This window comes from Ptychodera flava, chromosome 10 (genome assembly GCF_041260155.1).
Source record: "Ptychodera flava strain L36383 chromosome 10, AS_Pfla_20210202, whole genome shotgun sequence".
Lineage (NCBI taxonomy): Eukaryota > Metazoa > Hemichordata > Enteropneusta > Ptychoderidae > Ptychodera > Ptychodera flava.
Genome location: NC_091937.1, coordinates 43,226,893 through 43,254,024, shown reverse-complemented (window position 1 = coordinate 43,254,024; position 27,132 = coordinate 43,226,893). Strand labels below are relative to the sequence as shown.

The window sequence follows — 27,132 nt, the reverse complement described above, 5'->3', positions numbered from 1 at the left end:
TGAAAAGAAAAGACTGATCAGACAGAATTTGTCCCAGTTCATTCTTTGTTAAACTGAAAGGTTCAAGTGTGTGTGGGCATACGGGACCTCCATGGTTTCTGTCAAAGCATCTTGACATAACTGAATCTTTTGGGGCAACTTTTTGTGCGATGTGGAACAAACAACCACCAGTCAGTCTACCATATTGGATCGTATCGTAACATGATAAAAACACTATTCAGGATTTAAATATTTCTTTGTAACTTGGACGGGGACCTCATTCTCTCAGTGACCCTGCTCGGTAAATGCGAACATAATATCAATTTTGAAAAAGTTTTAGTGTCAGAGGTGGTTTCGTTATGATGTAAATAAAATTCTGAATAAAATATATAACATGGAGACGATCAGTACACCTAAATATTGAAAAAAAATGTCAACAAGAACTAAAGATAACCGAAATATTACATATCACAAGAATTGTTTTTCCATGGAGGTAGGTGTAATACTGCACACAATGAAAAAAACAAAATAATGGATACATTGTATCATCGACGCTGACCACATTAAAGGGACATAAGCTGTAACTTTTGGCAAGTTTTTCCGTATTCTGCTTCTGCATATCAACTACCGTGTCTGACCCTAATCCGTTTGTCATGCTGAAATTTCGAGTTTTCTTTTTGTCAACACAGCTTGTATGTGTGTAGTGATCATTGTTTATTGTTTACAAATGAATTCTAGTCCGGACTTGAATACAATTTTCAACAATAACAATAGAGATTATACTCATATAGGTTGTGTTGATATGCTAAATACTTGGCATTAAATTACAGTTTAGGGATTCAATGCAGAAAGTGTAGGGAAACCACAAAGCAAAAGTTCTTAAAAAATAGCCAAAAGATACAGCTTATGGAGCTTTAAATGATTTCTAATTATTCTTTAAAACATTATCAAAACTATCATTGAAACGATGCAGCAATTTATGAAATATTGGACAAAGAAATCTCAAAATATTTCTCAAAATACTCTCGTCTCTCAACTCACAGAAAACTTTTTAGTTATTATCGTACATTTATTGTCTATTCTTACACAGATTTAAAATTAATTTTCGATTCAGAATATTCTTGTAAAAACTTCCTTCGCTACATTATTTATTTCTTGAAATATATTAATTTATTTTGCATGCAAATTTATACATATTGTGAAAAATGGCATACAGTCTTATATTTGCCCCTTTGCCGACCACACCCTACAAGTCCCAGTGTCTGCTCTGCAACACCGATATTTTATTGGGTCTCCGAGCATGAACAATCTTCACGCAGTTCAATTGCCAGTGTATGTAGAAAGTGATTCATAACTATTCTTAAACTATTCTGAGAAATTTTTTCAATATATCTGCTATGTTTAACGTTGTCAAAATATGAAAAGAATTGATAGGGATTAAAATTCTATACGTCGGTAAATATCTCGTAAAATCCCAAATCATTTTGAATACGCTATCAGTATGTATTGCTCACTTCTGTTGCTGCCTTTAGTCAAACACTCCTGTCTGTAAACTACTCTGCAACTGTTGTCATAGCACCACAGGAAGTCTCTCTAAGTTCTCGGCTGCACTGTTACACTACGTCGTCTTCATCTCAATGTTGGCGATGACTCCAGTGAAGATTCACAGCGGTGAGTTCAAAGTGTACGTTGCAAACCTTGTCATTTGCAGTTTCCTGGATTAAAACATGCGGCTGCCACCTTGGTTAACATGACATGGCCGGTCCTTGCATTTCAAGAGTTGGATGAGAAACCTGTCAAGGATAAAATGAACAGTCACTAAATGAACTGTGGAAGTACATCTATGTGATTAAAATCTGATGTAGAGATGGATACCGCAACATTCCACCTTTGCTTGTTCTTTGCTGTTCTTGTTTGCTGATAGTTGCTTCACTACATCTGACCAATTGCCACAGAAGATCATGGTCAAATATCGTGATTTGCAGGAGCCAATCAGGTTGTCAGGTGTGTGTGTGTGATGTGTGATAATGTCCCACTTTTCGTTTATTTTATTTTCACTTCGGCTGAGTAAAAGCCAATCTTGTGTAATCTGACGTTATTAACTTTTGTTAATATAACTTTGCCAGACGCCTTGAAGTCGAAAATAAACTGTGTACTAAGCAATTGCATTGCCAATTGCTATTGTTATCAGTAGATTTGTGGTCCAATGGTGAAAATGGTCAATAAACATCTTTTCAACTGGTCTGACTGGCTGATGTACAAGTTTTGAACAAATCTTCTAAAATCTAAGGCGGTTGGTCAGATGTAGTGAGGCAATATGGGATGGGATGCAGCCATTTTAAATTTCAAGGGTATATTGGGGAATTTATTGTCTTGTACCAAATTCAGCATGGCAACCCTTGATTTTTCTTCTTGATTTTGAATGGGAGCTGAAGATTCGTTACAGAAAGTTTGAGTAAAAGTTGAAGTCTTTAAATTTTGAGGCATGTACTACTTTAAAGATAAGACTTCAGAGCAAAAGCAAAGTGATCTATAGTACCTTTCTTTTGACTCAAGACATCAATCTTGTTCAGCTTCCTACACTTGATGCAGCCTCTTCTTCTTGGTGTGGCATTTTGGATTTACTGACACTGCCCCCACTGGTGTCATTCACTGGGGCTTTTGTTTCTTTTGCTGAGCCTGCACTTGCGAGACTTGCTATACCTGTGATTATTGGGCCTGGCGGAGACTCGCTCATTGCCATAGCAACGGGATAAGCTTCTGTAGTGTCCTTCTGCAACATTCCGGAGTGATTTGCAATCCCAGTAGACATGTTCGGTTGTGAGGTTGTTGCCATGGTTACTGTCGTGGCTCCTTGGCTGACTGGGTTTGACGTAGTGGCAACCTGGCCCTCTAGATACGTCAAAAGATGCTGCATATTGTTGCTCTGCAAGCCTAGAGCCGGCATGAACTTCATGAGGTGCAGCTTTCTGTGACGATGCATTGTTGCACTCTGCCGGAAGGCCTTCCCGCACAAGTTACACTTGAATGGCTTTTCCCCGGTGTGAATCCGCAGGTGAGCGGCCAGGTGTGACTGGAATCGGAAGGATTTCCCGCAGTACTCACAGGGAAAGGGTCTGGTGTTAGAGTGAGTCATTTTGTGCCGTTCCAGTCTCCAGTGGTTGCCAAATGTCTTCCCACAAATGTTGCAATTCCACTTTGTGTAGGGAGACATATGTATCGGGGAGCTGACTGACAGCTTGGCTTTTCTATTTCGCAGTGGCTGCATGATGCTAGTCTTAAGAGTTCTACTCATCGTATCAGATGATGGTACAATCCCCATTTCTTCCTCCTCTTCATAATCACCCTCCACTTCATCATGAACTTCATCCTCATCCTCCTCCTCCTCCTCCTCCTCCTCTTCTTCATCTTCTTCCATCTCATCTTCATCTTCTTCCTCATCGTAGTCTTCCTCCTCATCAAGCTCCGTTTCCATGTGATTGTCTCTCACTGATTGCTCCTGGCTGAGACGATTACCGACACTTGAAGGCCCTGCGTTCTCTGCATTCTGAGAGTTACTATACTCATGGGATTGATCTACCATCTCGGGCGACTCCTGCGCTTTCATCAACTCCCAGTCCTTGTGGCGCTTCATGTGCCTTGACATGGTACCCTTTTGCCGGAACGCCCTATCACAGACCTTACATTTGTATGGCTTCTCTCCGCTGTGGATGCGTTTGTGCATAACCAGGTGGCCCATGACTTTGAAAGCCTTTCCGCACTCCTCACACTGAAATGGACGTTTGAACACATTGTACTGGGATGGCGTCAGCTTCATGAAGTCTCCAATCATCTTCATGTTGTCTTGTTGCTTTTCTTCACTGGGCCTCCAAGCACTCAGAATGGCCTGGCCTCCCTGGGCGTCTTTAGCCGTGACCTGATGAGTGCTGATTCTATGCCTGACCAGGTCAGCATGGTCGGAGAAAAACCCCGAGCAGAGTCCACAATCAAAGATCTGCATTTCCTGGTTCTTCAGCATCATCTTGATCTCATGCTTGATGTCTGAGGCTTCCTGATCTTGATCAGCTGATGACTTTTGGGGTGCCTTCTGATAGGCCACTTGGACACTTTGGGGCATATGCCTCAGAAGCCTGTGCCGCTTCATGGTTGAACTGTGCCTGAAGGCCCTGCCGCAGATATTACATTTGTAGGGTTTCTCACCCGTGTGACGCCGCCTGTGTGTGATCAAAGCACTGGCTGACACAAACCTCTGGTCGCACATCTCACAGGCGAAGGGCTTCTCTCCCATGTGTTTCACCAGTTGGTGGATCTTCAGTGCTGCTTTGCCGATGAAATTTTTCCCACAATTGGAGCACACATGATGGCGTGGTATATACTTATCTCTGATTCTCGCTTCTGATTTTGCCTGACTTTGCACTTCACTTTGATCTGTGTCTGAAACTTGTTTGGACTCTTCAGCAACAGGTGGTGAATGACTAGGCCCTGCTGTCGAAGGGGTACTATGACTCCTGTCTGAAGCACCACTCTGAACAAGTCTTCTTGGCTGGGTGGTTTCTGGTATCTGTGCAGTCGGGGACACCTGGGAAATTCTGTGATGGTCCTCTTGCCTGCCACCAACGGCTGACCCACTACCGACAGGAGCTGCGTTTTGTGGTGGGTTTGAAGACTGCCAGTACTTGTCGGTACTCTGTGGGGTTACTGTCACAACTTGAGGGCCTGGTCCAGGTAGGCGTACCACTGGAGTACTTTGAGAAAGTTCATGACTGTTACCTCTTGCAGTGCTCTGTTCAGTATGCAGGATTGATCCTTTATCTTGAGATGGTGGCTGCTCGGCTCGCACACGGCCGACAACATGGGTTGGATACGAGGATGATATTGTCATGTCTACGGAAGTCCTCGGCACCTCCATCCTGAGAGGGGTCATTCCTGGGAATACAGGTTGTGAGGTAAACGTGGAAATGGGATGGACAACAGGAGCTTGTTGCTCAATAACAGAGGTAACAATTTCCGCAGGATGTCTATCAGTGGGTATTGTTTGATACTGAACAACTTGCTGGGATAAGATGTGTGATATTCTATCCATCGTCTCCTTCTGACTTTTCCTTCTCTCATCGGCATGCATGGCTTTGATGTGCCTGTTCCGAGTGGCGCTCTGTCGGAATGTCTTCCAGCAGTAGAGGCAGGAGAAGGGCTTCTCGCCAGTATGAATCCGCTTGTGAGCAATCAGACTTCCGGTGGACTTGAAAGACAAGTAACAGACATCACACACAAATGGACGCTCCCCTTCGTTGGCATGGCTGCGTTCGTGCTCTATGTACACCTCGTAGACCGAAAATTTCCGCCCGCAGATGTGGCATCGATATCCAAGAGGGGCATCGCCACTTTTCTGAGGATCATCATAGTTTGCAGAAGCACTATTACCTTGTTCAACGATCACAGCCTGTCCACTCTCATCGTTTTGATATCTTCCTGGATCACTGGCTCCAGTCCTCTCATGCTGTCCATTGTTGTCACTGGCTCCTGGAACAAAGTCAAAACGTTTCACTATCAATTTATTCTCATTTTGCCATATGGCACAAAAATTTACTCCTTCTTCCAATAACTAAAAATTTCTAACAAAATTCCTAACAAAACCATTGTAAAACAACTAAAAAAGAAGACCTACACCAGTATGATCAGATCTTTGATGAAGCACAGGAAATGGAAATGTTTACCACATAGGAAAACCACATAGGGATTCTACGTCAATTCTAATCTATGTCCATACATGATAAAGTCTATTATGACAAGATAACAAATGAATTAATTAAAGTGTTACAGGGAAAAGGATCGAAAAATATTGTACATTTCTACCGAAATACAAATCTGTGAATACAAAGGTCTTAGAAAGATGTTTGTCAAATCTTTTTTGCTATTTTTCTGCCATATTCACTTGATTTTCTCTACAACAGATTCCACATGGGAATTATGACAGCTTTTTTGTTGCTACAATCTCTCTGAAATTATATAAACATACAATGCACCATGGAGATGGTTTTCAGGACTCTCATATTTTCACAATACTTTTGTTTGTATTCTGGCTGTGTAGGGTGACTATAAAGCTTGGAGAAAATGATGGTTTCACCTTCTTATTTTTCTGAAAATGAAAAACTAAATTTTTCCCCACAGAGTTAACATAAAGACAGTGGCCACTTTGAATTCCAAATATCAGTAAATTTTGGGTAATTAAATTTGTTTCTCAAGTACCAAACTTTGTATGATAACACCCCCTTTCCCCCATTTATTCTTGATTTTGGAAGATAACAAATTAAGATTCCTTTGGGAAAGTTTGAGTGAAAGTTTAACTCTTTCAGTTCGAAGGTGCAAACTATCTTCACCATCAAGAAATCATACAGGTAGCCTATTAACCCTTGGAGTACTGTAATTTTTCCCACCAAAATTTTAGTGCAACATTTTACCAATTTTTATGAATTTTTCTGTAATTCTTTTGATAATTTTGGACCAAATGGACAGCACTTTACATAGCCTGCAGTTTTTAATCAAAATTTTTGAAAAAATCTGAAAAAAGTATGTTTGGACTTGAAACAATGATTGTCCGGATTATATTTTATAAAAGGTGACAAAAATTGACTTTAGCCTTCAAAGGGAAAAACCAGCATATAAATCGCATTTTTAACCATGAAACATTTTGATATCAGAACAAACAAGCCAAGTTGATCTCGAAACTGTTGCTCTCAGTGTTTTTATTCAGCCCAGAGACATAGCCAGGTAAGCCCATACAAGTAATACCTTTGGGATACATGTATTAAAATGAACTGTGTACAATACTACAAAAATTTTCAAGTTGAAATTCTTTGCACTCAAACAGACCATGCTGGCATAAAGTTTTGATACACAGTCAATACACATGGAGAGCTGTCAAAGTACCTGACTTTCATTTACATTCATTACAAGGGGGGATATCATACATATATTGTACACTGCCAAACTTTTACAAGAGATCTGAAGTGCTGATCCATATGTGTTGGAGCCATGCATATTATACAGATGGTAAACATATATTCATTGGACTCTGGAAAAGAGATATGGGGAATATTCATGTAACAGTTACCAAGCACAAAAAAGAGAGATAGGTATGTCAGTTCAACTGACATTACTATATGCAGACGCATGATACTTTGCAAAACAGTCAGAAAAGGACTTATTCAAATGCGTGGCAGTGCATACAAGCAAAAGTTGCTGAGCATAAAAACACTTTACAATTAAATGCAACCAGTGGCAAACACAATACCGAGTATAAATTCTTGATGAACAGCTTGCAAAAACTTGTTTTGTGTTGCATGCGTGCGATTCAACGACAAGATAAAATGGCTGGAAACTGGGAATACATTAGTGCTGATTGAAAGAGGTTGGGTATGCATGGGCATGAAGTGGTTTCAATATTGATGCCTTGTATAACGATAACATGCACTCATTGCTGAATCACCAAGTTGCATAAAAGAATACGAACGTGCCGGCACAACTTCAAATATTTACTCTGAATGGGAACTGACGACTGAAATATGGAAACATGTAAGGATTCGCTTTCATGAATACATTTAGGCATTCGATTTTTTATTGATAATTGTCAAAGAGCGGCCTAAAAGATGCCAGGACGTTTATTAGTATCGTGGGATGACAGTAGTCATGAATGACATTGTTAAGTTTTCATTTGATGCGCTGCAGAGTGTGTGAAAGAATATCAATTAGATGGTTCAATCATATGATGTTCAAAATAAGTGCATCTGACTTTGTAATACTGTAGATCTTCACTGAACTTCACTGTTCAAGAAGTCCATGTACCCAATCAGCTAAGTAATTGCTGCTGTTTTTTTTCTAACACATGAAATTTCAATACCAGTAGACATCCATCAATGCTGATTAATTTAGGAGTACATATCATTGACCAATATTGTGTGGTTGCTATGCTATCAATGCTGTCTTTTCTGATATAAGGTTGTCATCTGTCATGTTCAGTGTTGCACCAGTCAAATGGCTTAGCCTAACACAAGAATGAATTGCAACAGACATGCCATGCTGATCAATGAGTCTTTAACATCCTCAACCCCGTACCCCAAATTGGTAACAGTTTGAAATAAACAGACTGAATTTCGCTGAAAGCATATTCAATTTGCACTGAAATTGCTGCTCAAACTATCTCTCACACGGGTGCTCATAGTTAGTCACAGATGCAATTTGTATATCAAGGGTCTGAATGTAGATGTAAGTTTTTGAAATATCAATATTACACATTATTTAATTGAATGGTATTTCTTTTTGGTTAGTCCTTATCCATATCACCCTACAACCATACAACATATACAAAATTCTAGCATATTTCTCCATCTGTTTCAAATCATACCTACTCTAATAGCTTTGAAGAATGAGCTCAAAAGTGACCATATTCAACAAAAGTCAAGTCAGTAAAAAAGGAAGCTGTCGCTGTTTTTGGGTAGTTACTTTCAGATTTATTTTGTCATAGTTGTTTTTCTGTTTCATGAGACCTATGGTTATAAAAAGTGAGCATGAGAGAGACAACTACATGTATGTCCTTTATTTGGCACTTAGTTTGATTTGTAATTCTCACTTCTGAGAAACGTTCATAACTGATGAAATAGAGTCCACATATTTTTCCTGAGAGAACCTTTTTGCAGTTTTATAAACCCTTAGTTATTTTCAACATCAATCTTACGTACAGTTATTCATAACACACCTTGATTTTGTTTTTACAATACAAGCACATTTCACAGAGGATATATGAGAACAAAAAACGGTAAAACTGCAAAGCCTTGTTGCTGCAACTGAGGAGCAAAAGCTGTGCCATACTCAATGTACAACGCATTAATTCAAAATTTATGTCACATCACTGATTTTGCTAAAACATCTTCCAGGACATTAAATTTATTCATCTTCTGAAAGAACATCAAATTCTAAAACCAGCTACTTTGACCCCGTCCCTGATCCATGTCCTGAATTTTAGTACTTTGACCCGACGTTTCATTCAACAGGTTTGGATCCATATATATATATACATGTATGTGTAGCAACAGGGAGGAAATTGGGTCAAAATGTCTGTGTTGAAACATGTAGATTATAAAACTTTAGCGCTGTCAACTTCCCAGAGAAAAATTAATACAAACCATGAAAGGCGAGATTATTTAAAGCTTTTGAATGAATTTAATGGACAGAAATTCCTGTATGTTTTTGCAAAGTGCATATTATTTAGTTTTCATGGTGGATACTTGTTGCCCATGGCAAATCATTGATTTATCAAAGCTTAGTCTGAACAGAGTTCAATTTTCTTGTAAGGTAATTACACAGAGGAGGGATAAAATTTTTAAGAATAAAACTCCTGTTTTGACCATGACCATATAGTGAAAGATATTTTAAAGCAAAACTCAAGTCAAAATCTAAATTTGCCCCTACCAGAAGAATTGTATAAGATTCAAGATGAAACAATATAACACGATACACAATGGTGAAACTGAGCCACATTTTGTTGGGGAGGTCCTACAAGACTAAAAACCAAACAATATCCACGTGATACATGACAGTTAAACTCAAGTACTTGGGTAGCAGGGTCATCTCATCACTTTTTTGTTTTCACCATTCAAGCTTTGGAGCAACCCTGTCCTTTCATGAACCCTCTGACCAGAATGGTTTGGCTCAAACTCCTTGTTATCAATGGTGATTGAGGACCTGTTTACTGGGAACTGGGGGTGAGCAATTTAATATGGTGGAGTAAACTATTGGAAATGAAAGAAATATATAAAACACTGCAGTAACTGTCTATGAATGGTCCCTCCACAAAGAGATTGTGCATCTACGATTCATGTATTTAATTTCTCTTTTGCTTGCTTTCTTTTTTCCTCATTCTTCTAGCCCTGAATATTTTTGGCTTTGAATCTTTTATTACTGTTTATCTTTTTCATTTTCTCAAGTAACTGTTTATTTATTTGTTTGTTTGTTTGTTTATTTATTTATTAATAAAGCAATAATAATAATGAAAATCTAATACAGTACCCCTTCAAACCCTTCAACCTTCTACACAACACTTCGTAAACAGTCCGGGTCAGCTCCAAAATTGGAGACTCATTATGATAATGTATTCCGGCATTCAGCCAATCATCGACCAGATTACATCATTAATAAAGTACAGGTCACGCTGGGTCACAAATTACCCACCAAGTGTGATCGGCAGTTTTGGGCCGCTTATTAAGCCCCTGTCTTGTGAATTTCGACGAATTTCGAAAGTCAACATAATCCACGTGTTCTGCAGAAGGTCATGTCCAACAAGGAGTCCGATTAGTGAACAAATATTCGAAATATTGACGATTCATTTCTACCCCTAGTTTATCAATTTCGCTCAAGTACCGAGAATCATCTTGTGGATGTTCGTCATCTCTATTAGAAATACTGTTATAAAGGTTATTTGTGTAGGTACGCGTATAACATTTTGCAAGAAAGAAGAGCAATGTCAGAGCTTTAAAACGATACCTGTTTTGTAGTTGTCAAACGCAGACTAAAAATGGTACGCGATTTTGAAAATGTGTTGACAGAGTGGCCACACAACTGTTCCCCATATACGGTAGAATTTGTATCGCTGCCATCTCCGATACAAATGGGTATTCTTAACGATCTGTGTAGGTACACGATTTATATTTCGCAGGACTTCAAGCCAGAGTCTAGGAATCACAGCGATATATGGGGTTTGGTTGTCTTCGCCAGAATAAAACTGGTACGCGATTTTGAAATTGTGTTTTGACAGAGTGGCCACACAACTGTTCGACATTATGACAGAATACGGCGCGGGAGTTCGACACAGTATGGCGTACGTAACGAAGGACGCATGTGGAGGTTGCCAGGAAATACAGTTTTTACTGATGGCGCGCTGGCCGCTGATTGGCTAATGAGAGGGGAAAATATTATGTATAGCGTCTCCAATTTTGGAGCTGACCCGGACTGGTACTTGGAACTTGAAAATGTATTTCTGATTTCTGAATAACCTGATTGTTGTGGTGGTATGAAGTTGTGCGGTATAATCCTCAGCAGACTGTCCGGTAGGGCATAAAATGTCACTCAATAAATGATAAATTATTCAAACATTTTTGACAAATATAATACAGATATAAGGATTAGCAATGTATTACATAAGTGTTAATCACCAAATCACAGCTTTCACATCTGACACATTGAGTGGCAAGAGCTTGAAATACTGGGAATGACATGTTGGTTTAAAAATCTCTACAAGACTAATGAAAATTATACTGAAGCCTATTTGTTTTAATAATCTATCACAAATATCAATTTTTACATTTTCTATATTTCACAGGAATATACCTTGATTTATGGTCATTTTCGTGAGGAAAAATATTGTCAGAATTTGGAAGAAATCTGCCCTTTATGGTACATCCCTTCAAACTACCAATTGCTAACAAGAAACCTTTTGAAAGTATATGCATAATTAAGTATGGAATTGTGAACATTAGAGCATACATGTACGCTGGTAAATGGGTGTTCATTTTTGTCTGCATCATTATCACGAACACACTTTTCTTTTTCTTGAACTTTTTTATCACGTTTGTAAACAACCTTGCAAAAGCAAATTCCACGCAAAGATTTTTATATCTTGATAACAATTCTTTTATGAGACATGCACTGTACATCAAAGATTTATCTATACAAAAATCAAAAACTGAGAAATAACATGAAATCAGAAGTGTGAATTTAGATTTTTAAGCTGCGGGAATTTTGTTCTGCATTTCCATGACAGGGCATTTCCATGACAACAAAAAGTGGTCACACTGCAAATTCATCACCCTGTGTGTGGTCTATTGATATGCAAATGACATATGCAAATATGGAGAGGCAAGCTTTGACACGTGCTGGGTGCTTCAGGATATTTGCTGGCATGAGCATGCACAGACAACTCACTGTGGTTGGTACAAATTTCAACAAACGAAATCCTCCAGATTTGCATAATGAACAATGCAGGTATCATTGAAGCATATGTTTGGAATAAATTTTGTCCCATGATACATGTATGTTTTGATTTAATTTTTTGTCATGACATGAAACCATTTTTTCATCCCTATTCTGCAACTTGGAATACAATATGCAAATTAACCCTCTGGGAGTGACCAAATTTGCACCAAGAAAAGACAGACTCTGTAGTAAAATTGGCAGCAATGGGTTAAACCCTTTGAGCATCAAAAACAATTTTTGTCACCTTTACAAAATATACCAAAGTCAAATTTTTTCAGATTTTTTCAAAAATTTTGAAAAAAACTAGTTAATTACATGTGATGTCCTTTTGCTCCGAAATTATCAAAACAAATACAGAAAAAATCATAAAATTGGTAGAATGTTGCACTAAATTTTTGTGTGAAAAATTACAGTTCTCAAAGGGTTAAAACTGAACAAATGCTAGACTCATGTAAAAGGCTAGACTAATGTTGCAAGACCGCATCAAAATTCTTTATCAGATAAAGTTGAAATTCAACACAACATACACATAGAAAGCAAATATTTGCAATAAATTGTTTAAAACTCTGGGAGTTAAAAATGTTTGAACAGTCAGCCTAAACAAACATGAGACAATGTGGGTCTTTCACTGACTACAATGTGCTCAATCCTGATTGAAGACTATAAAATAAATTCCACTTGCGCACTGTTTATGTCAATATCTACCAAAAATTGCAAAAAAAGACTTGTTGAAAAAATATTTTGAGGAGAGAAACTTATATAGCAGATGATAAATGATCTATTTGTTGTAACTGGTAATTTTCAAATAATCAGTGTCTTTATTAGACATAAAGCTGCAGGCTGATATACTCATGTAGCATACAGTTAGCCAGTACAAACCGTAGAAAAAAATTAAATTTTTCATTCACAAAATATGGACACTCTTTGACCACCAAATATGGAAATTCTTTTGCCGAATGTGAATTTTTTGCATCAAATATGGAGATTTTCACTGAATACAGTTATTCTTTGACCATATACGGAGATTCCCTTGCCAAATTTGGAATTGTTATGCCAAATATGGAGATCACTTCACAGAACAGAGATCTTTATGCCAAATATGGCACCTTTTCCCAAGTGGTAATACTCTTTTACCATATTTGGAAAGTGTCCATCAAACTCAACAGTGCATATACAAGGGCGTGACTTTTACACCTACCTTCCCTGTCTGAGCCTTTTCGTAACTTCCTCTCACTATCATTATTTCTGTTGCCGTGCTTTTCAACCATTACTGTCTCTCCGTTTTCTGTTTCCAGTATGAAAACCCCCGGGGAGTCATCCATAGGTTCCTCTTTGACTTTGTAGTTCTTGGAATTGCTCTCGGAGTTGACTCGGATGGCTTCGTCTTTCCCATTCCATGCATTTTCCATCATCAAACGCTAGCTGCAGGGCAAGTAACAGAATCAGGATGTGGGTCATAAAATAATGATTTTTTTTTTCAAGAGTTGCTACATTCAGGGTCACTGAAAATTCAAGTTCTTTCTTTCAGTGTCAAGGGCAAGGCACTTTTCACCAATGCTCAAGGAGTATTTGAAGTAGAATATAACATTCCCGTGATTGATTGCTCTGTCAATGCAAAGTTTAGAGTTCAAAATGTAGCAAAAAATACTGTCACAACAATTAGCATTTTACAACAGCACTGCATAGCGATTTTTTTGTCAATAACAGATGATCATCAACCTTACTTGAGTATCCAAGAATTTGTTCTATATCTCAAGTCTTTCCAGAAGCGTATACTCTTTGTTTTTTGATATCTATTTTTATGAATATAAAATTGACCAAGGTTAACCCTTTGAGTGCCAAAGTCGATTTTTGTCACCTTAGAAAATATATTCTAGTCAATTTTTTTCAGATTTTTGTCAAAATGTTGATAACAAACTGTAGCCAATGAAATGTGATGTCCATTTGGTCCAAAATTGTCAAAAAATTACAGAAAAATTCATAAAAATTAGTAAAAATATTGCATTAAAATTTTGGTGAGAACAATTACAGCACTCAAAGGGTTATTTTAATGCGTTTTCATCGTCTACTTTGCCAACTTCATCTGTGGTATACATAATGTTATGTAGGTCATTTACCCCACACTCATCATGACCTGAGTTCAATTAGTCTAGAACATTCTCAAGGTCACTGCCCTTGATGACCTAACAACCTTGAATTCAATTAGTCATGTTTGGAATGTTCTGGAAAGTTGATTAGTTGTGTAAGGGAGATAATTTTAGAACAGTAATTAGCATGTCAATAAAGTTCTAGATTGTTCTTATATGCCTTTATAAAAGGGACGTGCTCAGCTTCCAGTCAGACTTGGGATCGTGTCTCTTGTGTGTTACTAAACTCCAGCAGTAGTCATTCTCAAGACTTTTCAAGACCTTCACTGTCAACGCTGGATTTATACTGTGAACTTTGTGCAGCTTCAAGCCTGCAAGCCAAAGGACTGTTCATTCATCCGACTGACTGTTACAACTCTGAGACTGGAGCTTTGCCGTCCCAGCTGAGATAAGTAATCTGTACACTCTTAAAGCTTGTACTCTATCCCTGACTTAGCAATTAGTTTTATTTTGTAATAAATTTTGTTTAAACGTTAACTGCTGAGTTCACCCTTTTGTTCGTTTTCTCTGCACGTAACAAAATTGGGGGCTCGTCCGGGAGACGAATATTTTGAGCCGTTTGACAACATTTTGCCTGCCTTTTCAAAACTACTGTATACTGTGAACTCAGCGAAATTTAATCATGGCGGAATTTAAACCAGAGGAAATGGATGACCTTGATCAGGACACATTTGATTCCCTCAGAAAAGACGACCTCATAACACTGGCCAATTTCCTTAAAGTAGAAGTCAAAAGATCTATGCGCAAGCGAGAAATTCAGTTCAAGATTGCAAAACATTTAGTTAATTCTGGCCATTTTGAAGAGTCTGCCTTAAAAGATTATGAGCCTGAGTCTTCCTTCGAACTCAAAAAATTAGAATTAGAAATACAGGCAGATTTGGAGCTTAAGAAATTGGAATTAGAAAAGGAAAAATTGCAAATGGAAGAAAGGGAAGGCAGGAAAAATTACAAATGAAAGACAAAGAATTACAAATGGAAGAAAGACAGAGAGAAAAGGAGAGAGAATTGGAAGAACATCGACTACAGTTAGAAATGAGACGTTTAGAGCTTGGACAGTCAGGAAAATTCTTCCCTTCAGACAAGTTTGACATCACTAAGCATTTCAGGTTAGTTCCCCCTTTCCAAGAAAAGGATGTGTTGATAAATATTTCCTTCATTTTGAGAAAATTGCTCAGAGTCTGGATTGGCCTAAGGAGTCCTGGTCTATGCTTTTGCAGAGTGCTTTGGTGGTAAAGCCAGAGAAATTTACATTCAGTTGTCAGTAGAGCAGGCTTCAAATTATAATTCTGTGAAGGAGTTAATTCTCAAGGGTTATGAGTTGGTGCCTGAAGCGTACCGTCAGAAATTTAGGGATTGTGAGAAGGTGAAAGATCAAACTTATGTTGAATTTGCTCGAACAAAAGAACAACTGTTTGATCGTTGGTGTTCTTCGGAAAAGGTCAGTCAGAATTATGACAAATTACGACAGCTTGTTTTGATTGAGGAATTTAAAAGGTGCATTCGGAGTGACATCAAGACGTTTATCAATGAACAAAAGGCAGATACATGGAGGTTGCTGCACGTTTGGCCGATGATTATTCATTGACCCACAAATCTTCATTTCTCAGCAAACCATCCCAGTCCTTTTCATACAGAAACAATGCAGGTAAATTTAACTCCCCCTTTTCATCCAAGAATTTCTCAAAGGAGAGTAGGAAACCAAATGACAGCAGTTCACACAGTTCAAGTAACACTCCCACATCATCAGATCCAAGTCTCAATCTCCTTCTGACAAACAGTTTGGTACACTTTCTTGTAATTATTGTAAGAAAGACGGCCATTTAATGTCAGATTGTTTCAAATTGAAAAGAAAACGTGAAGGTCAAAGTGGTCAAAGTGGATCTAAGCCAACCGGCTTTATTTCTTCATCAACTCAATTAGAGTCTAATAATGTGTGCAACACATTTTCTGAGGTTAAACCCCTCTTATCCCCAATTAATGAGGTCAAGGTCAATTCTTCTCAAGATAGCATTATGGGTATTTTCGAGCCATTTATTCATAATGGTTTTATATCACTTTCTAGTGATTTCTCTTCCGCTACCCCTGTCAAAATTTTAAGAGATACCGGGGCTTCCCAGTCTCTTTTGTTGGCAGATACCCTGCCGTTTTCTGAAAAGTCATTTTCAGGTTCTAAAGTTCTTATTAAGGGGGTAGATTGTAATGACTACATTCCTGTTCCTCTCCATAATGTCTATTTGTCTTCGGACTTTGTTTCTGGACCTGTGGCTTTAGGTATTAGGCCTTTTTTGCCTTTTGAAGGGATTCACCTTCTTCTTGGAAACGACCTTGCTGGGGACAAGGTCATTACTAATCCACTTGTGACTGATAATCCTAGTTAGATCAGGATCCAGAGCCAATTGAACAAGAGATACCCGATTTATTTCCTTCATGTGCCATTACTCGAGCCATGTCAAAGAAACTTCCGAGAATCAAAATACTCTCAAAAATAATGTCACAGATTTGACTTAAATGACACCTTTCTCAGTCAGGTGTTTGACACGGATCATTCCGTTATCCCTCGTGGATTTGAAACTTCCAGTAAAACTTCTGCTGACCAAAGTCAGACATTTTCTAGATCAAATCTCATTGCAGAACAACACAAAGACCCAGATATTTTGTCTTTGTTTGACAGGGTAGATGATGAAGGTAAAACTTCAGATAGCTCTGTTTCCTATTATACAAAGTCTGGTATTCTCATGCGTAAATGGAGACCTCCAGATGTTTTGGTTGATGACGATTGGGCTATAAAACATCAAATTGTGGTTCCAAAGCCTACCGTGCTGAAATATTGCGCCTGGCCCATGAAACCCCTGGGCTGGTCACTTAGGAGTCAGGAAAACTTATCATAAAATTCTCAGTCACTTTTATTGGCCTAATCTCAGGCAGGATGTAGCACATTTCTGTAAAACTTGTCACACATGTCAAATGGTAGGAAAGCCAAATCAGACCATTCCAAGGCCCCTTTACAGCCAATTCCTGCATTTCAAGAACCATTTAGTAGGATACTAATAGACTGTGTTGGGCCCCTACCAAAAACAAGATCAGGAAATGAGTACATGTTGACAATTATGTGTACATCAACTCGGTTCCCCGAAGCCATACCACTGAGAAATATAAAGACAAAGACTATAGTGAGAGCTTTAGTCAAATTTTCACTTTATTGGCCTCCCTAAATGTGTCCAGTCCGATCAAGGCTCCAACTTTATGTCTGGAATTTTTCAACAAGTAATGGATCAGCTAGGCATTAAACAGTATAGGTCATCCGCCTATCATCCAGAAAGCCAGGTGCTCTTGAGCGATTTCATCAAACTTTGAAAACATGATTAGGACCTACTGTTTTGACACAGAGAAGCAGTGGGATGAAGGAATTCATTTTTGCTCTTTGCTGTTAGAGAGTCAATTCAAGAGTCTCTTGGTTTTAGCCCATTTGAGCTTGTATTTGGACATACAGTCCGTGGCCCACTTAAGCTCGTTAAAGAGAAATTCCTATCAGACGATGATGATTGTCTGAATATTTTGCAATGTGTCTCAGATTTTCGTACAAAGCTCTCTAAAGCATGTGAATTAGCCAGAGAAAATCTTGAGTCATCTCAGCAGTCAATGAAAACCAAATATGATAAAACACCTCAAAACGGAAGTTTGAACCAGGTCAAAAAGTTCTTGTTCTACTTCCAATTCCTGGCAAACCACTCCATGCTCGTTACTTGGGCCATACCTAATTGATAAGAATTGAGTGATTTAAATTACATCATAATAACACCTGACAGGCGAAAACAAAAACAGCTATGTCACATAAATATGCTTAAGCCATATTTGGATAGGGATAATCCTACTATAACTCAGCCTGTCAGTGCAGTCAGTTCAAGCCATTATGAAGATAGTGATACTGAAACTGACTTGAGTGAAAATACTCTAAACTCAAAGCTGGGCTCGGTCAAGCTTCAGAACTCAGAAATCCTGGAGAAGCTGGAGTCTACAAAGTTGGCACACCTCCAGCCAGAACAACAACAACAGGTGAAAGAACTGCTCCACGAATATAAACACCTGTTTCAGGATGTTCCAACGAGGACGAACGTCATCTATCACGACGTTGATGTTGGGACAGTAAGCCTGTAAAACAACATCCATACAGACTGAATCCAACAAAAGAGAAATATCTCCAGGAAGAAGTCAAATACCTGCTGGACAATGACTTTATTGAACCCAGTAAAAGTAACTGGAGTTCGCCGTGCATACTTGTTCCCAAATCAGATCACAGTTATCGTATGTGCACGGACTTTAGGAAGGTCAACACTTTAACAAAGACAGACACTTTCCCAATCCCGAGGATTGATGACTGCATCGACCGAGTGGAAAAGCCAAGTATGTGACAAAATTTGACCTACTGAAGGGATTTTGGCAAGTCCCTCTGACGGATCGTGCTCGTGAAATATCCGCCTTTGTTACACCAGACGGATTGTTCCAGTACAAGGTGATGCCATTCGAATGAAGAACTCTCCGGCAACGTTCCAACGGATGATCAACGACGTCATATCCGGGCTAGACGGGTGTGCAGCTTACGTTGACGACGTCGTCCTGTATAGTGACACCTGGGAGGAACACATCAAGCTCATGCGGAAGTTCTTTGAGAGACTGAGTAAAGCAATGTTGACTGTCAACCTTGCCAAATCTGAGTTTGGTTGGGCGAGGTAACTTACCTCGGACATACTGTAGGACAGGGTGAGGTAAAACCTGTTGATGCCAAAATCAGTGCCATTTCAAGTTTTCCCATACCAAACTGCAAACGACAACTGATGCGCTTTCTCGGTATGGCTGGTTACTACAGAAAATTCTGTCCAAATTTCTCCACAATTACTGAGCCTTTGACTAACTTACTTAAAAAGAAAGTAAAGTTTGTTTGGTCAGAGCAATGCCAACAGGCATTTGATACACTTAAAGCCATACTGCAAAGTGCTCCAGTGTTGTCTGCACCAGATTTCACTTTGCCATTCAAATTAGCTGTGGATGCTAGTGATACGGCTGCTGGTGCTGTCTTATTGCAAGAGGATAGTCATGGTGTAGATCATCCTGTTTGCTATTTTTCACGACAAATTTAACAAATCTCAGAGAAACTACTCTACAATTGAAAAAGAGTGTTTATCTTTGATATTAGCTTTACAGCATTTTGAAGTTTATGTTACTTCTTCAAATCAGGCAATAGTGGTTTATATTGATCACAACCCTCTTGTTTTTCTGCAGAAATTTAAAGGCAAAAATCAGAGATTGCTAAGATGGAGTTTAATGTTACAGGAGTTTAATCTTGACATTAGACATATCAAAGGCAGAGACAATTTAATTGCAAACTGTCTCTCTCGTATTTAGAGTTATTGTTGTTCACTTTCAAGAAATTTTACTTTAGAGTAAAAAAAATTTGAGTACTTAAATCTTTTTCAAGATTACATTTGTAAAAGAAAGATTTTTCTTTGAAAAATTTTCTTTTTTTGAAGAGGGGGTGTGTTATGTAGGTCATTTACCCACACTCATCATGACCTGAGTTCAATTAGTCTAGAACATTCTCAAGGTCACTGCCCTTGATGACCTAACAACCTTGAATTCAATTAGTCATGTTGGAATGTTCTGGAAAGTTGATTAGTTGTGTAAGGGAGATAATTTTAGAACAGTAATTAGCATGTCAATAAAAGTTCTAGATTGTTCTTATATGCCTTTATAAAAGGGACGTGCTCAGCTTCCAGTCAGACTTTTGGGATCGTGTCTCTTGTGTGTTACTAAACTCCAGCAGTAGTCATTCTCAAGACTTTTCAAGACCTTCACTGTCAACGCTGGATTATACTGTGAACTTTGTGCAGCTTCAAGCCTGCAAGCCAAAGGACTGTTCATTCATCCGACTGACTGTTACAACTCTGAGACTGGAGCTTTGCCGTCCCAGCTGAGATAAGTAATCTGTACACTCTTAAAGCTTGTACTCTATCCCTGACTTAGCAATTAGTTTTATTTTTGTAATAAATTTTGTTTAAACGTTAACTGCTGAGTTCACCTTTTGTTCGTTTTCTCTGCACGTAACAATAATGAAAAGTACTTTGTCCTGCATGCATAATTAATTATAATTTATGCAAAATCCTTCCACCAATGACATCGTTCAAAAAGTATTTCTTCCAATGCAGATGAAGCTATTATAAATCCATCAAATGTCTTAGAGCCAGTGGTACATGTACTTTTTGCTATAAGACTATTTATCACCATCAGGAAAGCCATTTCAAAGACTGCATTGAGAAGCATGTCTCCCTACACCAGCACATCTTCCAGACATTCAGGCACCTATGCTCAATAAGCTTTTTTAAGTCCAGGCATAGACTTTTCAACAGAATAAAATAAATCCTATACCTCTATGAAAGCGTGATTTCTAACACTAATGACTAAGCATTTGTGAATATAACTGTTATATATTACATCAATAAAATTATTTATATGTGATTGTGATCATATTTTATGCCATATTGTCAAGGGATTTAAACTTTATTCTTAACCATAGACAGTAGAGAAACCATTGACTCATATAAATAGATCAAGTAAGTCCATGAGGTGCGACTTTTCAGCTTTTTATTTGGTATTCTAGTTCTGTGTATCAAAGCAGTTTCTTCTTTAAACCCCAATAGCAGAACAAAACAGCTGTTATCTAGCTTACCAACACTGTACTGTCAGCGCCGTTTTTTCTAAAAATTGAATTCTAGTCAAGACTTGAATTCATTTGCCATCAATAGCAGTGGTTATTTTACCCGTATCTACCGTATCTACAGCTGTATTGATGTGGAAAACACTGGCATTTACAAAGTACAGGCATTAGAGAGGAAGATGTTGTAAATAGATAAAACCCAGCCCCAAAAAAAAAAAAATAGAAAGAAAAAAGTCTGAAGATACAGCTAATATATTGTTGAATATATATATATATATATATATATATATATATATATATATATATATATATATATATATATATATATATATTTTACCATATATATATATATATATATATATATATATATATATATATATATATATATATATATATATTCTGAAATCCGATAATTGCGCTTATTTCAATCATTCCAGTTGATCTAAATTACATATGACCATGATTAATGATAGATTTGCTTCTTACACGTATGATTACTCTCCCCCACCACCACCCCCACCCTGCTCTTCCTGGAGGGGGCCTTGCAGCTTGGGGATGTTGGTGTTTGTAAGTGAGCCATTAAAATGTGAAAATACTTTTCCAATTTGTTCAGAATGAAAAATCATTAATCGCAAGGACAACGTAAAATATGAAAGTGACATAAACCCCTGAATGCAATGGTGACTTTGAACTTGAAAAAATGTAAACTCTGTCAATACCTTGTTAACACTTACAGTGAACACAATTTGGAGTCTCAGCCTCAACTACATTCATGACTTCTCTGATGATAAAATAAAATCTCAGAAAAAAATGGTGAGCGAGGGGGTATCTTAAAACCGGTAATTTTGTATGCCCAATACTGGAATGAAAAACTAACTATATCAAGTACATTACATGAAATGTACCTTTCCGAGGTAATACACACGAATCCTTCTTTTTTCATGCCTTTACAGTTTTACAGAGCAGTCTAAAACAAGACTAAACTACTATGACATTCAGCGTGTTCATTTTTAGCCGGATGCCGGCCAAATTGACCGGCTACTTTCGTATTTTGGCCGGCTACTTTTCAGCACTGTTTCGCTCTCAGGCCCGGAAATTCTGGTTTTGAAACAATAATTAGATTTTTTGGTGGTCTTGCAAGCCGCAGATTATATTTCAGAAGTGCCGATGTGGCTATATGTAGTCTACTAGCAATTTACGCAGTGAACTTGTTGCTATCACTGTAGTACCGCAGCGAACGTGTTGTACTATACACTGGGAATCGCTCTCGAGGGCAACCTTGCTCGCCCGATCACAGCCCGAATTATTCCGACATTCACATCGGGTATAGCCGAACATTGGACTGACATACAATTACGTTATGCCCGCGAATAGCCGACCATTTCCGAATGAAGCCGACTTTTGTTTCGCTCAAACCCGAAAGAGAAAGTTGACGCTTGAGAGCTTTGGTTTTCTGCGTAAGAGTAGGGCCTAGTCTGATGGGTTTGGTAGGTTTTTGATCAAATCTAAAGCGACCACAAGTTACTGAGTCTCATTTTTCATACTTTCGAAACGCCACGTCAATCTATCCATGGTCGATCACGATGTCAATATTCAACTCAAGTCGATCGACATCGCATTTTGTGGAGGGGCCGTGGTTGTGTGCATCGCTGAAGAGAAAGTCGACGCTTGAAAACTTTGATTTTCTGACTTTGTCTGTTGGTTTTGGAGGTTTAGGTCAAATCTAAATAAACAAAAAATTACTTGGTCTCACTTTTCGCTACGTCGCTACGTCGATCACAGTGTCAAATTTCAGGTCGACCGATATCGCGTTGTGTGTACTGTGTTACAATTGACTACCGGTGCTTTGTACACACACGGTGTAGTACAGGCTTGCGTTCAGTGTCGTTAGTTTGAGGTTTTATCAAACATGAACACTGAATTTATCTCTCTTTTTCAATTATATTCAACATCAGCAAAAATTCAATAATCAGCTCGCGGATTCGTTTTATTGTGAAATTAGTACAGTGAATTAAAATCACTGAAAATTGTGTTCCTATAATTCATTGAATTGAATAAACTCTTTTATTTTACTGTACACTTTGTACAGCCAGGCTGGTCAGGATTCTAGCGGATCGTTATCTGGGTTGTGAAAACCCTAGGCCCTATTCTATGATGTATTTCAAAATGTTTGTTCAAGTCATGAGCTAAATATAATTCTACACAACAGTCTGGGGAAATTTTGCTATCCTTGTCAACTGAATGCAGTTGACAGGCCCGAGTGATATCAAATTGATTTTTCTGACTTTTTTAAAACTTTATCCCTTGAAAACATGTTGTAATTGGCAATGATAATGATTATTCTGTATGCTGAAATGGTCTTTAATACTGTACAATGCATAAAATTACTCCAAAATGTCTTCAAAATTAAAAATTTCTTGTCCACAGGGACGGGGAAACCCTCCCCCTGTGTGTATGTTTAAATAGCCTTTATACACTGTATAAGAATGCATAAAATTACTCAGAAATGTCTTCAATTTAAAAATAATCCTTAACACTCTCATGCTGAAATGGTCTTTCATACAGTACAAAATGCATGAAATTACTACAAAATGTCTTCAAATTTTAAAAATTTCTTGCACACAGGGAGGGCATCCCCTCCCTGAAACCCCCCCCCCCCCGTGTGTATGTTGGAACAGCCTTTTATAGACTGTATATGCATGAAATTGCTCAGTACTGTTCCCCCCCCCCCCCCCCCCGCCCGCCCCGGGAACCTGGTTGCACACAAAAGCTAACCGCCTACTTTTCTTAATTTCCGCCTACTTCAAAATTTTTTGAGAACCCTGACATTGATAAGAAAAAGTCCTGTATCAACAACATGGCACACAGTATTAATTGAAAACTTAGTGACACATTTTCTTATCAATAGGCTTAGCATCAAAGTCATCCATCACCGTGGTAATTCAACGTTGCTTACATCCAAGAAAATTACGATGATATTGAAAACATTCAATATTTTTCTTTTGTTTTCTGTATATGTAAGTTTTTCATAGCTTGTGCTCCTAACCTCGTTGGCAATAATACTGCAAATTCTGTATTTGCACATCAAAAGTATTTTTACAGTGAAGTGATAAATAACTCCTGGTAATACGTCCTTGACATTTCTGTGGGTCTTTGGCACATCTGGTTTAATTTTATTCGCTGTGAGTTCAGACGATAAATTTTCAATATCCTGAAAGAATGAGGTCAAAATCATAACCTGAAAGGGTCAAATCTGTACAAAACTCACCACCAGGGAAGAACTATCAGCGACTAAATTCAGCCTTTTAGTCAAATACAATAAAATGTACAGAAGTATAGTACGAAAAAACAGAATGTACATATTTTTCAGCTGTTATCTTTCAGGTTGCCGCACATTTCAGTCTCCTTAAACCTTGAACACTTTGTAGGAAGTGGACCTTAGATCAAGAAATGGGTCTTACACATCAAAGTGTACATTAAATCAAGAAATCGGTCTCTTTAAAGGGACACACACATTCCTTGATGTGGTACACTTTTGTTCTATGCATTGATCTATCTCATTCACACCTTTCAAATCTTTTTTTTCCACTGAACTGTTGAAACACTTTGTTCCTTGGTTAATCTCATCAGGAATAAACATCTTGAAGGCATCATGGCATTGAAAAATCTTCTCTTTGAGTTTAAAAATTTGATATATACTGGTACAGGATCCATTTTAAGAACGCATTTCTAAAACTGGCAAAGACTTCTACTGAATCATGACTTAGAGGGCACCCTTCGTAGACCTTTGTTCCCTGTGTCTGGGGAGCACCGTCCCTGGGCAGATTAATGATCAATGCTGTCCTATATTGACAGTCTTACTCTATTTTGTGTGATTATGCAGCAATGAAACTTTTGGATTCATGAAAATCGAAAAGGGAAATCATTTTTTAGGACAGCGGGATTCTAGAATGAATTTTAACTGTACCTGGACTTTCTATTATATATGTTAAAGTGAAATGCCTGTGCTGACAGTTGGCCAGATCAAAAAAATTTCTTGTTTCCTGTCATTTCATTACATCTATAGTACTAAACGTGTTCATGCTAAATCTTCTAGATCAAAAGATATCTCTGGTTCCTAGTATGCTGCAGTTTAATTCCTCTTGCCCTTTTTTTCAAACATGGAAATTCAATTACAGAACAAAGTCAATGTAGACTTCTAGTAACTAATGAGAAAAAAATGAGTGTTTTGGTTGACAAAACTCACTGGCCGCAGTGGAAAAAAATTATTTAGGGTCCTGTAGGTTTGAATTGGGGCAGTCATCTGGAAACCAGCCTTTTTCAAATGTCTGTCTATTTGACAAACTCCTCAAACAGCTGATGCACTTTTTGTTTTGTATTTAAACAAAATATTGAGAATAGTTATCAAAATATGATACAGAGAAGCAAAAAATGGAAAATTTTGTCTCATTTCCTAGGAACTTTTATTGAAAGAGGGCATCATTTTGTGTTTTTCATTTATGTATTTATTTACTTTTCTTTTTTATTTATTACTTATCCATTTATTTATTTATTTATTTATTTATTTACCAATGTGTTAATTTTCATTTACTTTAGCCAAACTTCAGTATCAAGGGGCGATCCATTTTTTGCCGGAATACAAACATTGTCTAAAACAATCGCATAGGCATCGTTTGTTTGTCTGTGACAATGTACCTTAATACACTGTTTCCTCAAAAAAACCTTTAACTGTCTATATTATTGTTTACACAATAATATATAATTTCAATTGCACTTTTTAATAGTTCATGCTGCATGGCTTCTCAATAAGGTCGAGTTTCTCACAATCATCAAACCTCTGCCACCCTGGGCCCTGTCGTACAACATGATACACTTTGTTAATCTATCCTAAAAACCTCCGGCAAAGATTAATTTGTTTGCTGCAGTCTGGATGAACACAGTTTGAGAGTTGAACGCCCGAATTCAGAGTAAAGAAAGGTCGGTTGATCTGTCTACGAAGCTACTGGCAACGGAATATACGGTTGATTTTCGCCAGTCGGAGGTCCGCAACACGTCCAGCCCCGTTATACAAAAGGTAGCGGAAAAGATTTTCGCACTGCTATTGTGTGAGAAGGCTAGTTAGTGACGTACATGTAGTTGTATGAATAAGTTGTACGACTTTTACCGTTGGATTTTCCCCCTTCATAGCACAGTACAGCATATTATAGTACGGGCTAGTTGTGTTAATAAGCACGGTCAATTTTTCTATCTCGATTCTCGTTACGCATTTGACTTAACGTTGCATGTTATGACTCGAATCATACGCAACTTGTTCAGTCCATTGTCTTGTGCACAACGTCATTCATTATCATACAGTTATGCAGTTACTGTCTCGCTGTCTCGTCGTAACTGTCGGTTAACTTGTCCAAATCACAACTAATCTGCATATCTACGAATATATTATAAAATGCACTGGGAATAGAACTTCTAGAAGTTCGTGCAATTTTGGCGATCTTTCATTACCTATTTAAAATCGCACAGCCGTTTTGAAATTATGGGGCAACTGCAAACTGTATTATGGTTTCGTAAATATCAGAGGTAAAGCGCGATCGCAAGTGATGGTCGCGCATTCCCCGTTTGCATCCGAAAAACAGAGAAACTTTAAAATGTAAATAAGCATGTACAACTAAATGAAAATTTTGGGTTGCGACTGCATTGCAACAGAACATTGATCCAAATCACAGGGTGACCAGTTTAAACATGCACCGTACAAAGACACGAAAGACTTGCCCTCTGACAACAGCTTTACGACACGCACGATTCCGAACCGTGCAATTCGCTGTCACCGTACAAAACTCCGTACTCGGCAGCAGTTGAGAAGCTGGCGAGGTTTGTTTAGAAAGTGTCTCGGGGCTGGCGAAAGCGAGTATATTCTACCCCAGCGCAGTGAGCGTGTGGCCTGGATTAGTCTGCAAACAATGTCTGCGACGAAGCCACTTTATACGTGCATGCATGCATGCCCAGCACGGAGTTTCCAGGCACCACTTTGCAGCGACTGCAGACGGTACACTGTGCGATAGCTTTAAATGGGGATAGATCGCTCCTGCTTCGTTTGACAGCTCGATCGAAAGCGAAAATATAACATCTGGACCGTACTCACCCTGTGCGAGCTATTTTCTTGAGCTTTTCAAACATTTTCCGATGTATTGTCGTCTTTTCTGTACGGGCTTTGCCTGGCACGGCGCAAGCATCTGTACACAACGCTGCACACGACCTAAACCGGAAGTATTTGGT

General features: G+C 38.2%; 1 protein-coding gene across 1 annotated transcript; it reads right to left on the bottom strand.

The window, feature by feature from the left end:
• Positions 1-449: 449 nt before the first annotated feature.
• LOC139142888 (zinc finger protein 493-like) lies at positions 450-27,132 on the bottom strand. The gene is made up of 4 exons (XM_070713070.1): positions 26,999-27,132; positions 13,202-13,425; positions 2,519-5,499; positions 450-1,772 (listed from the first exon to the last, which is right to left on the bottom strand). The coding sequence occupies exons 2-3, from the start codon at positions 13,413-13,415 to the stop codon at positions 2,549-2,551; spliced, it is 3,165 nt and encodes a 1,054-aa protein (XP_070569171.1). The 5' UTR covers positions 13,416-13,425; positions 26,999-27,132; the 3' UTR covers positions 450-1,772; positions 2,519-2,548.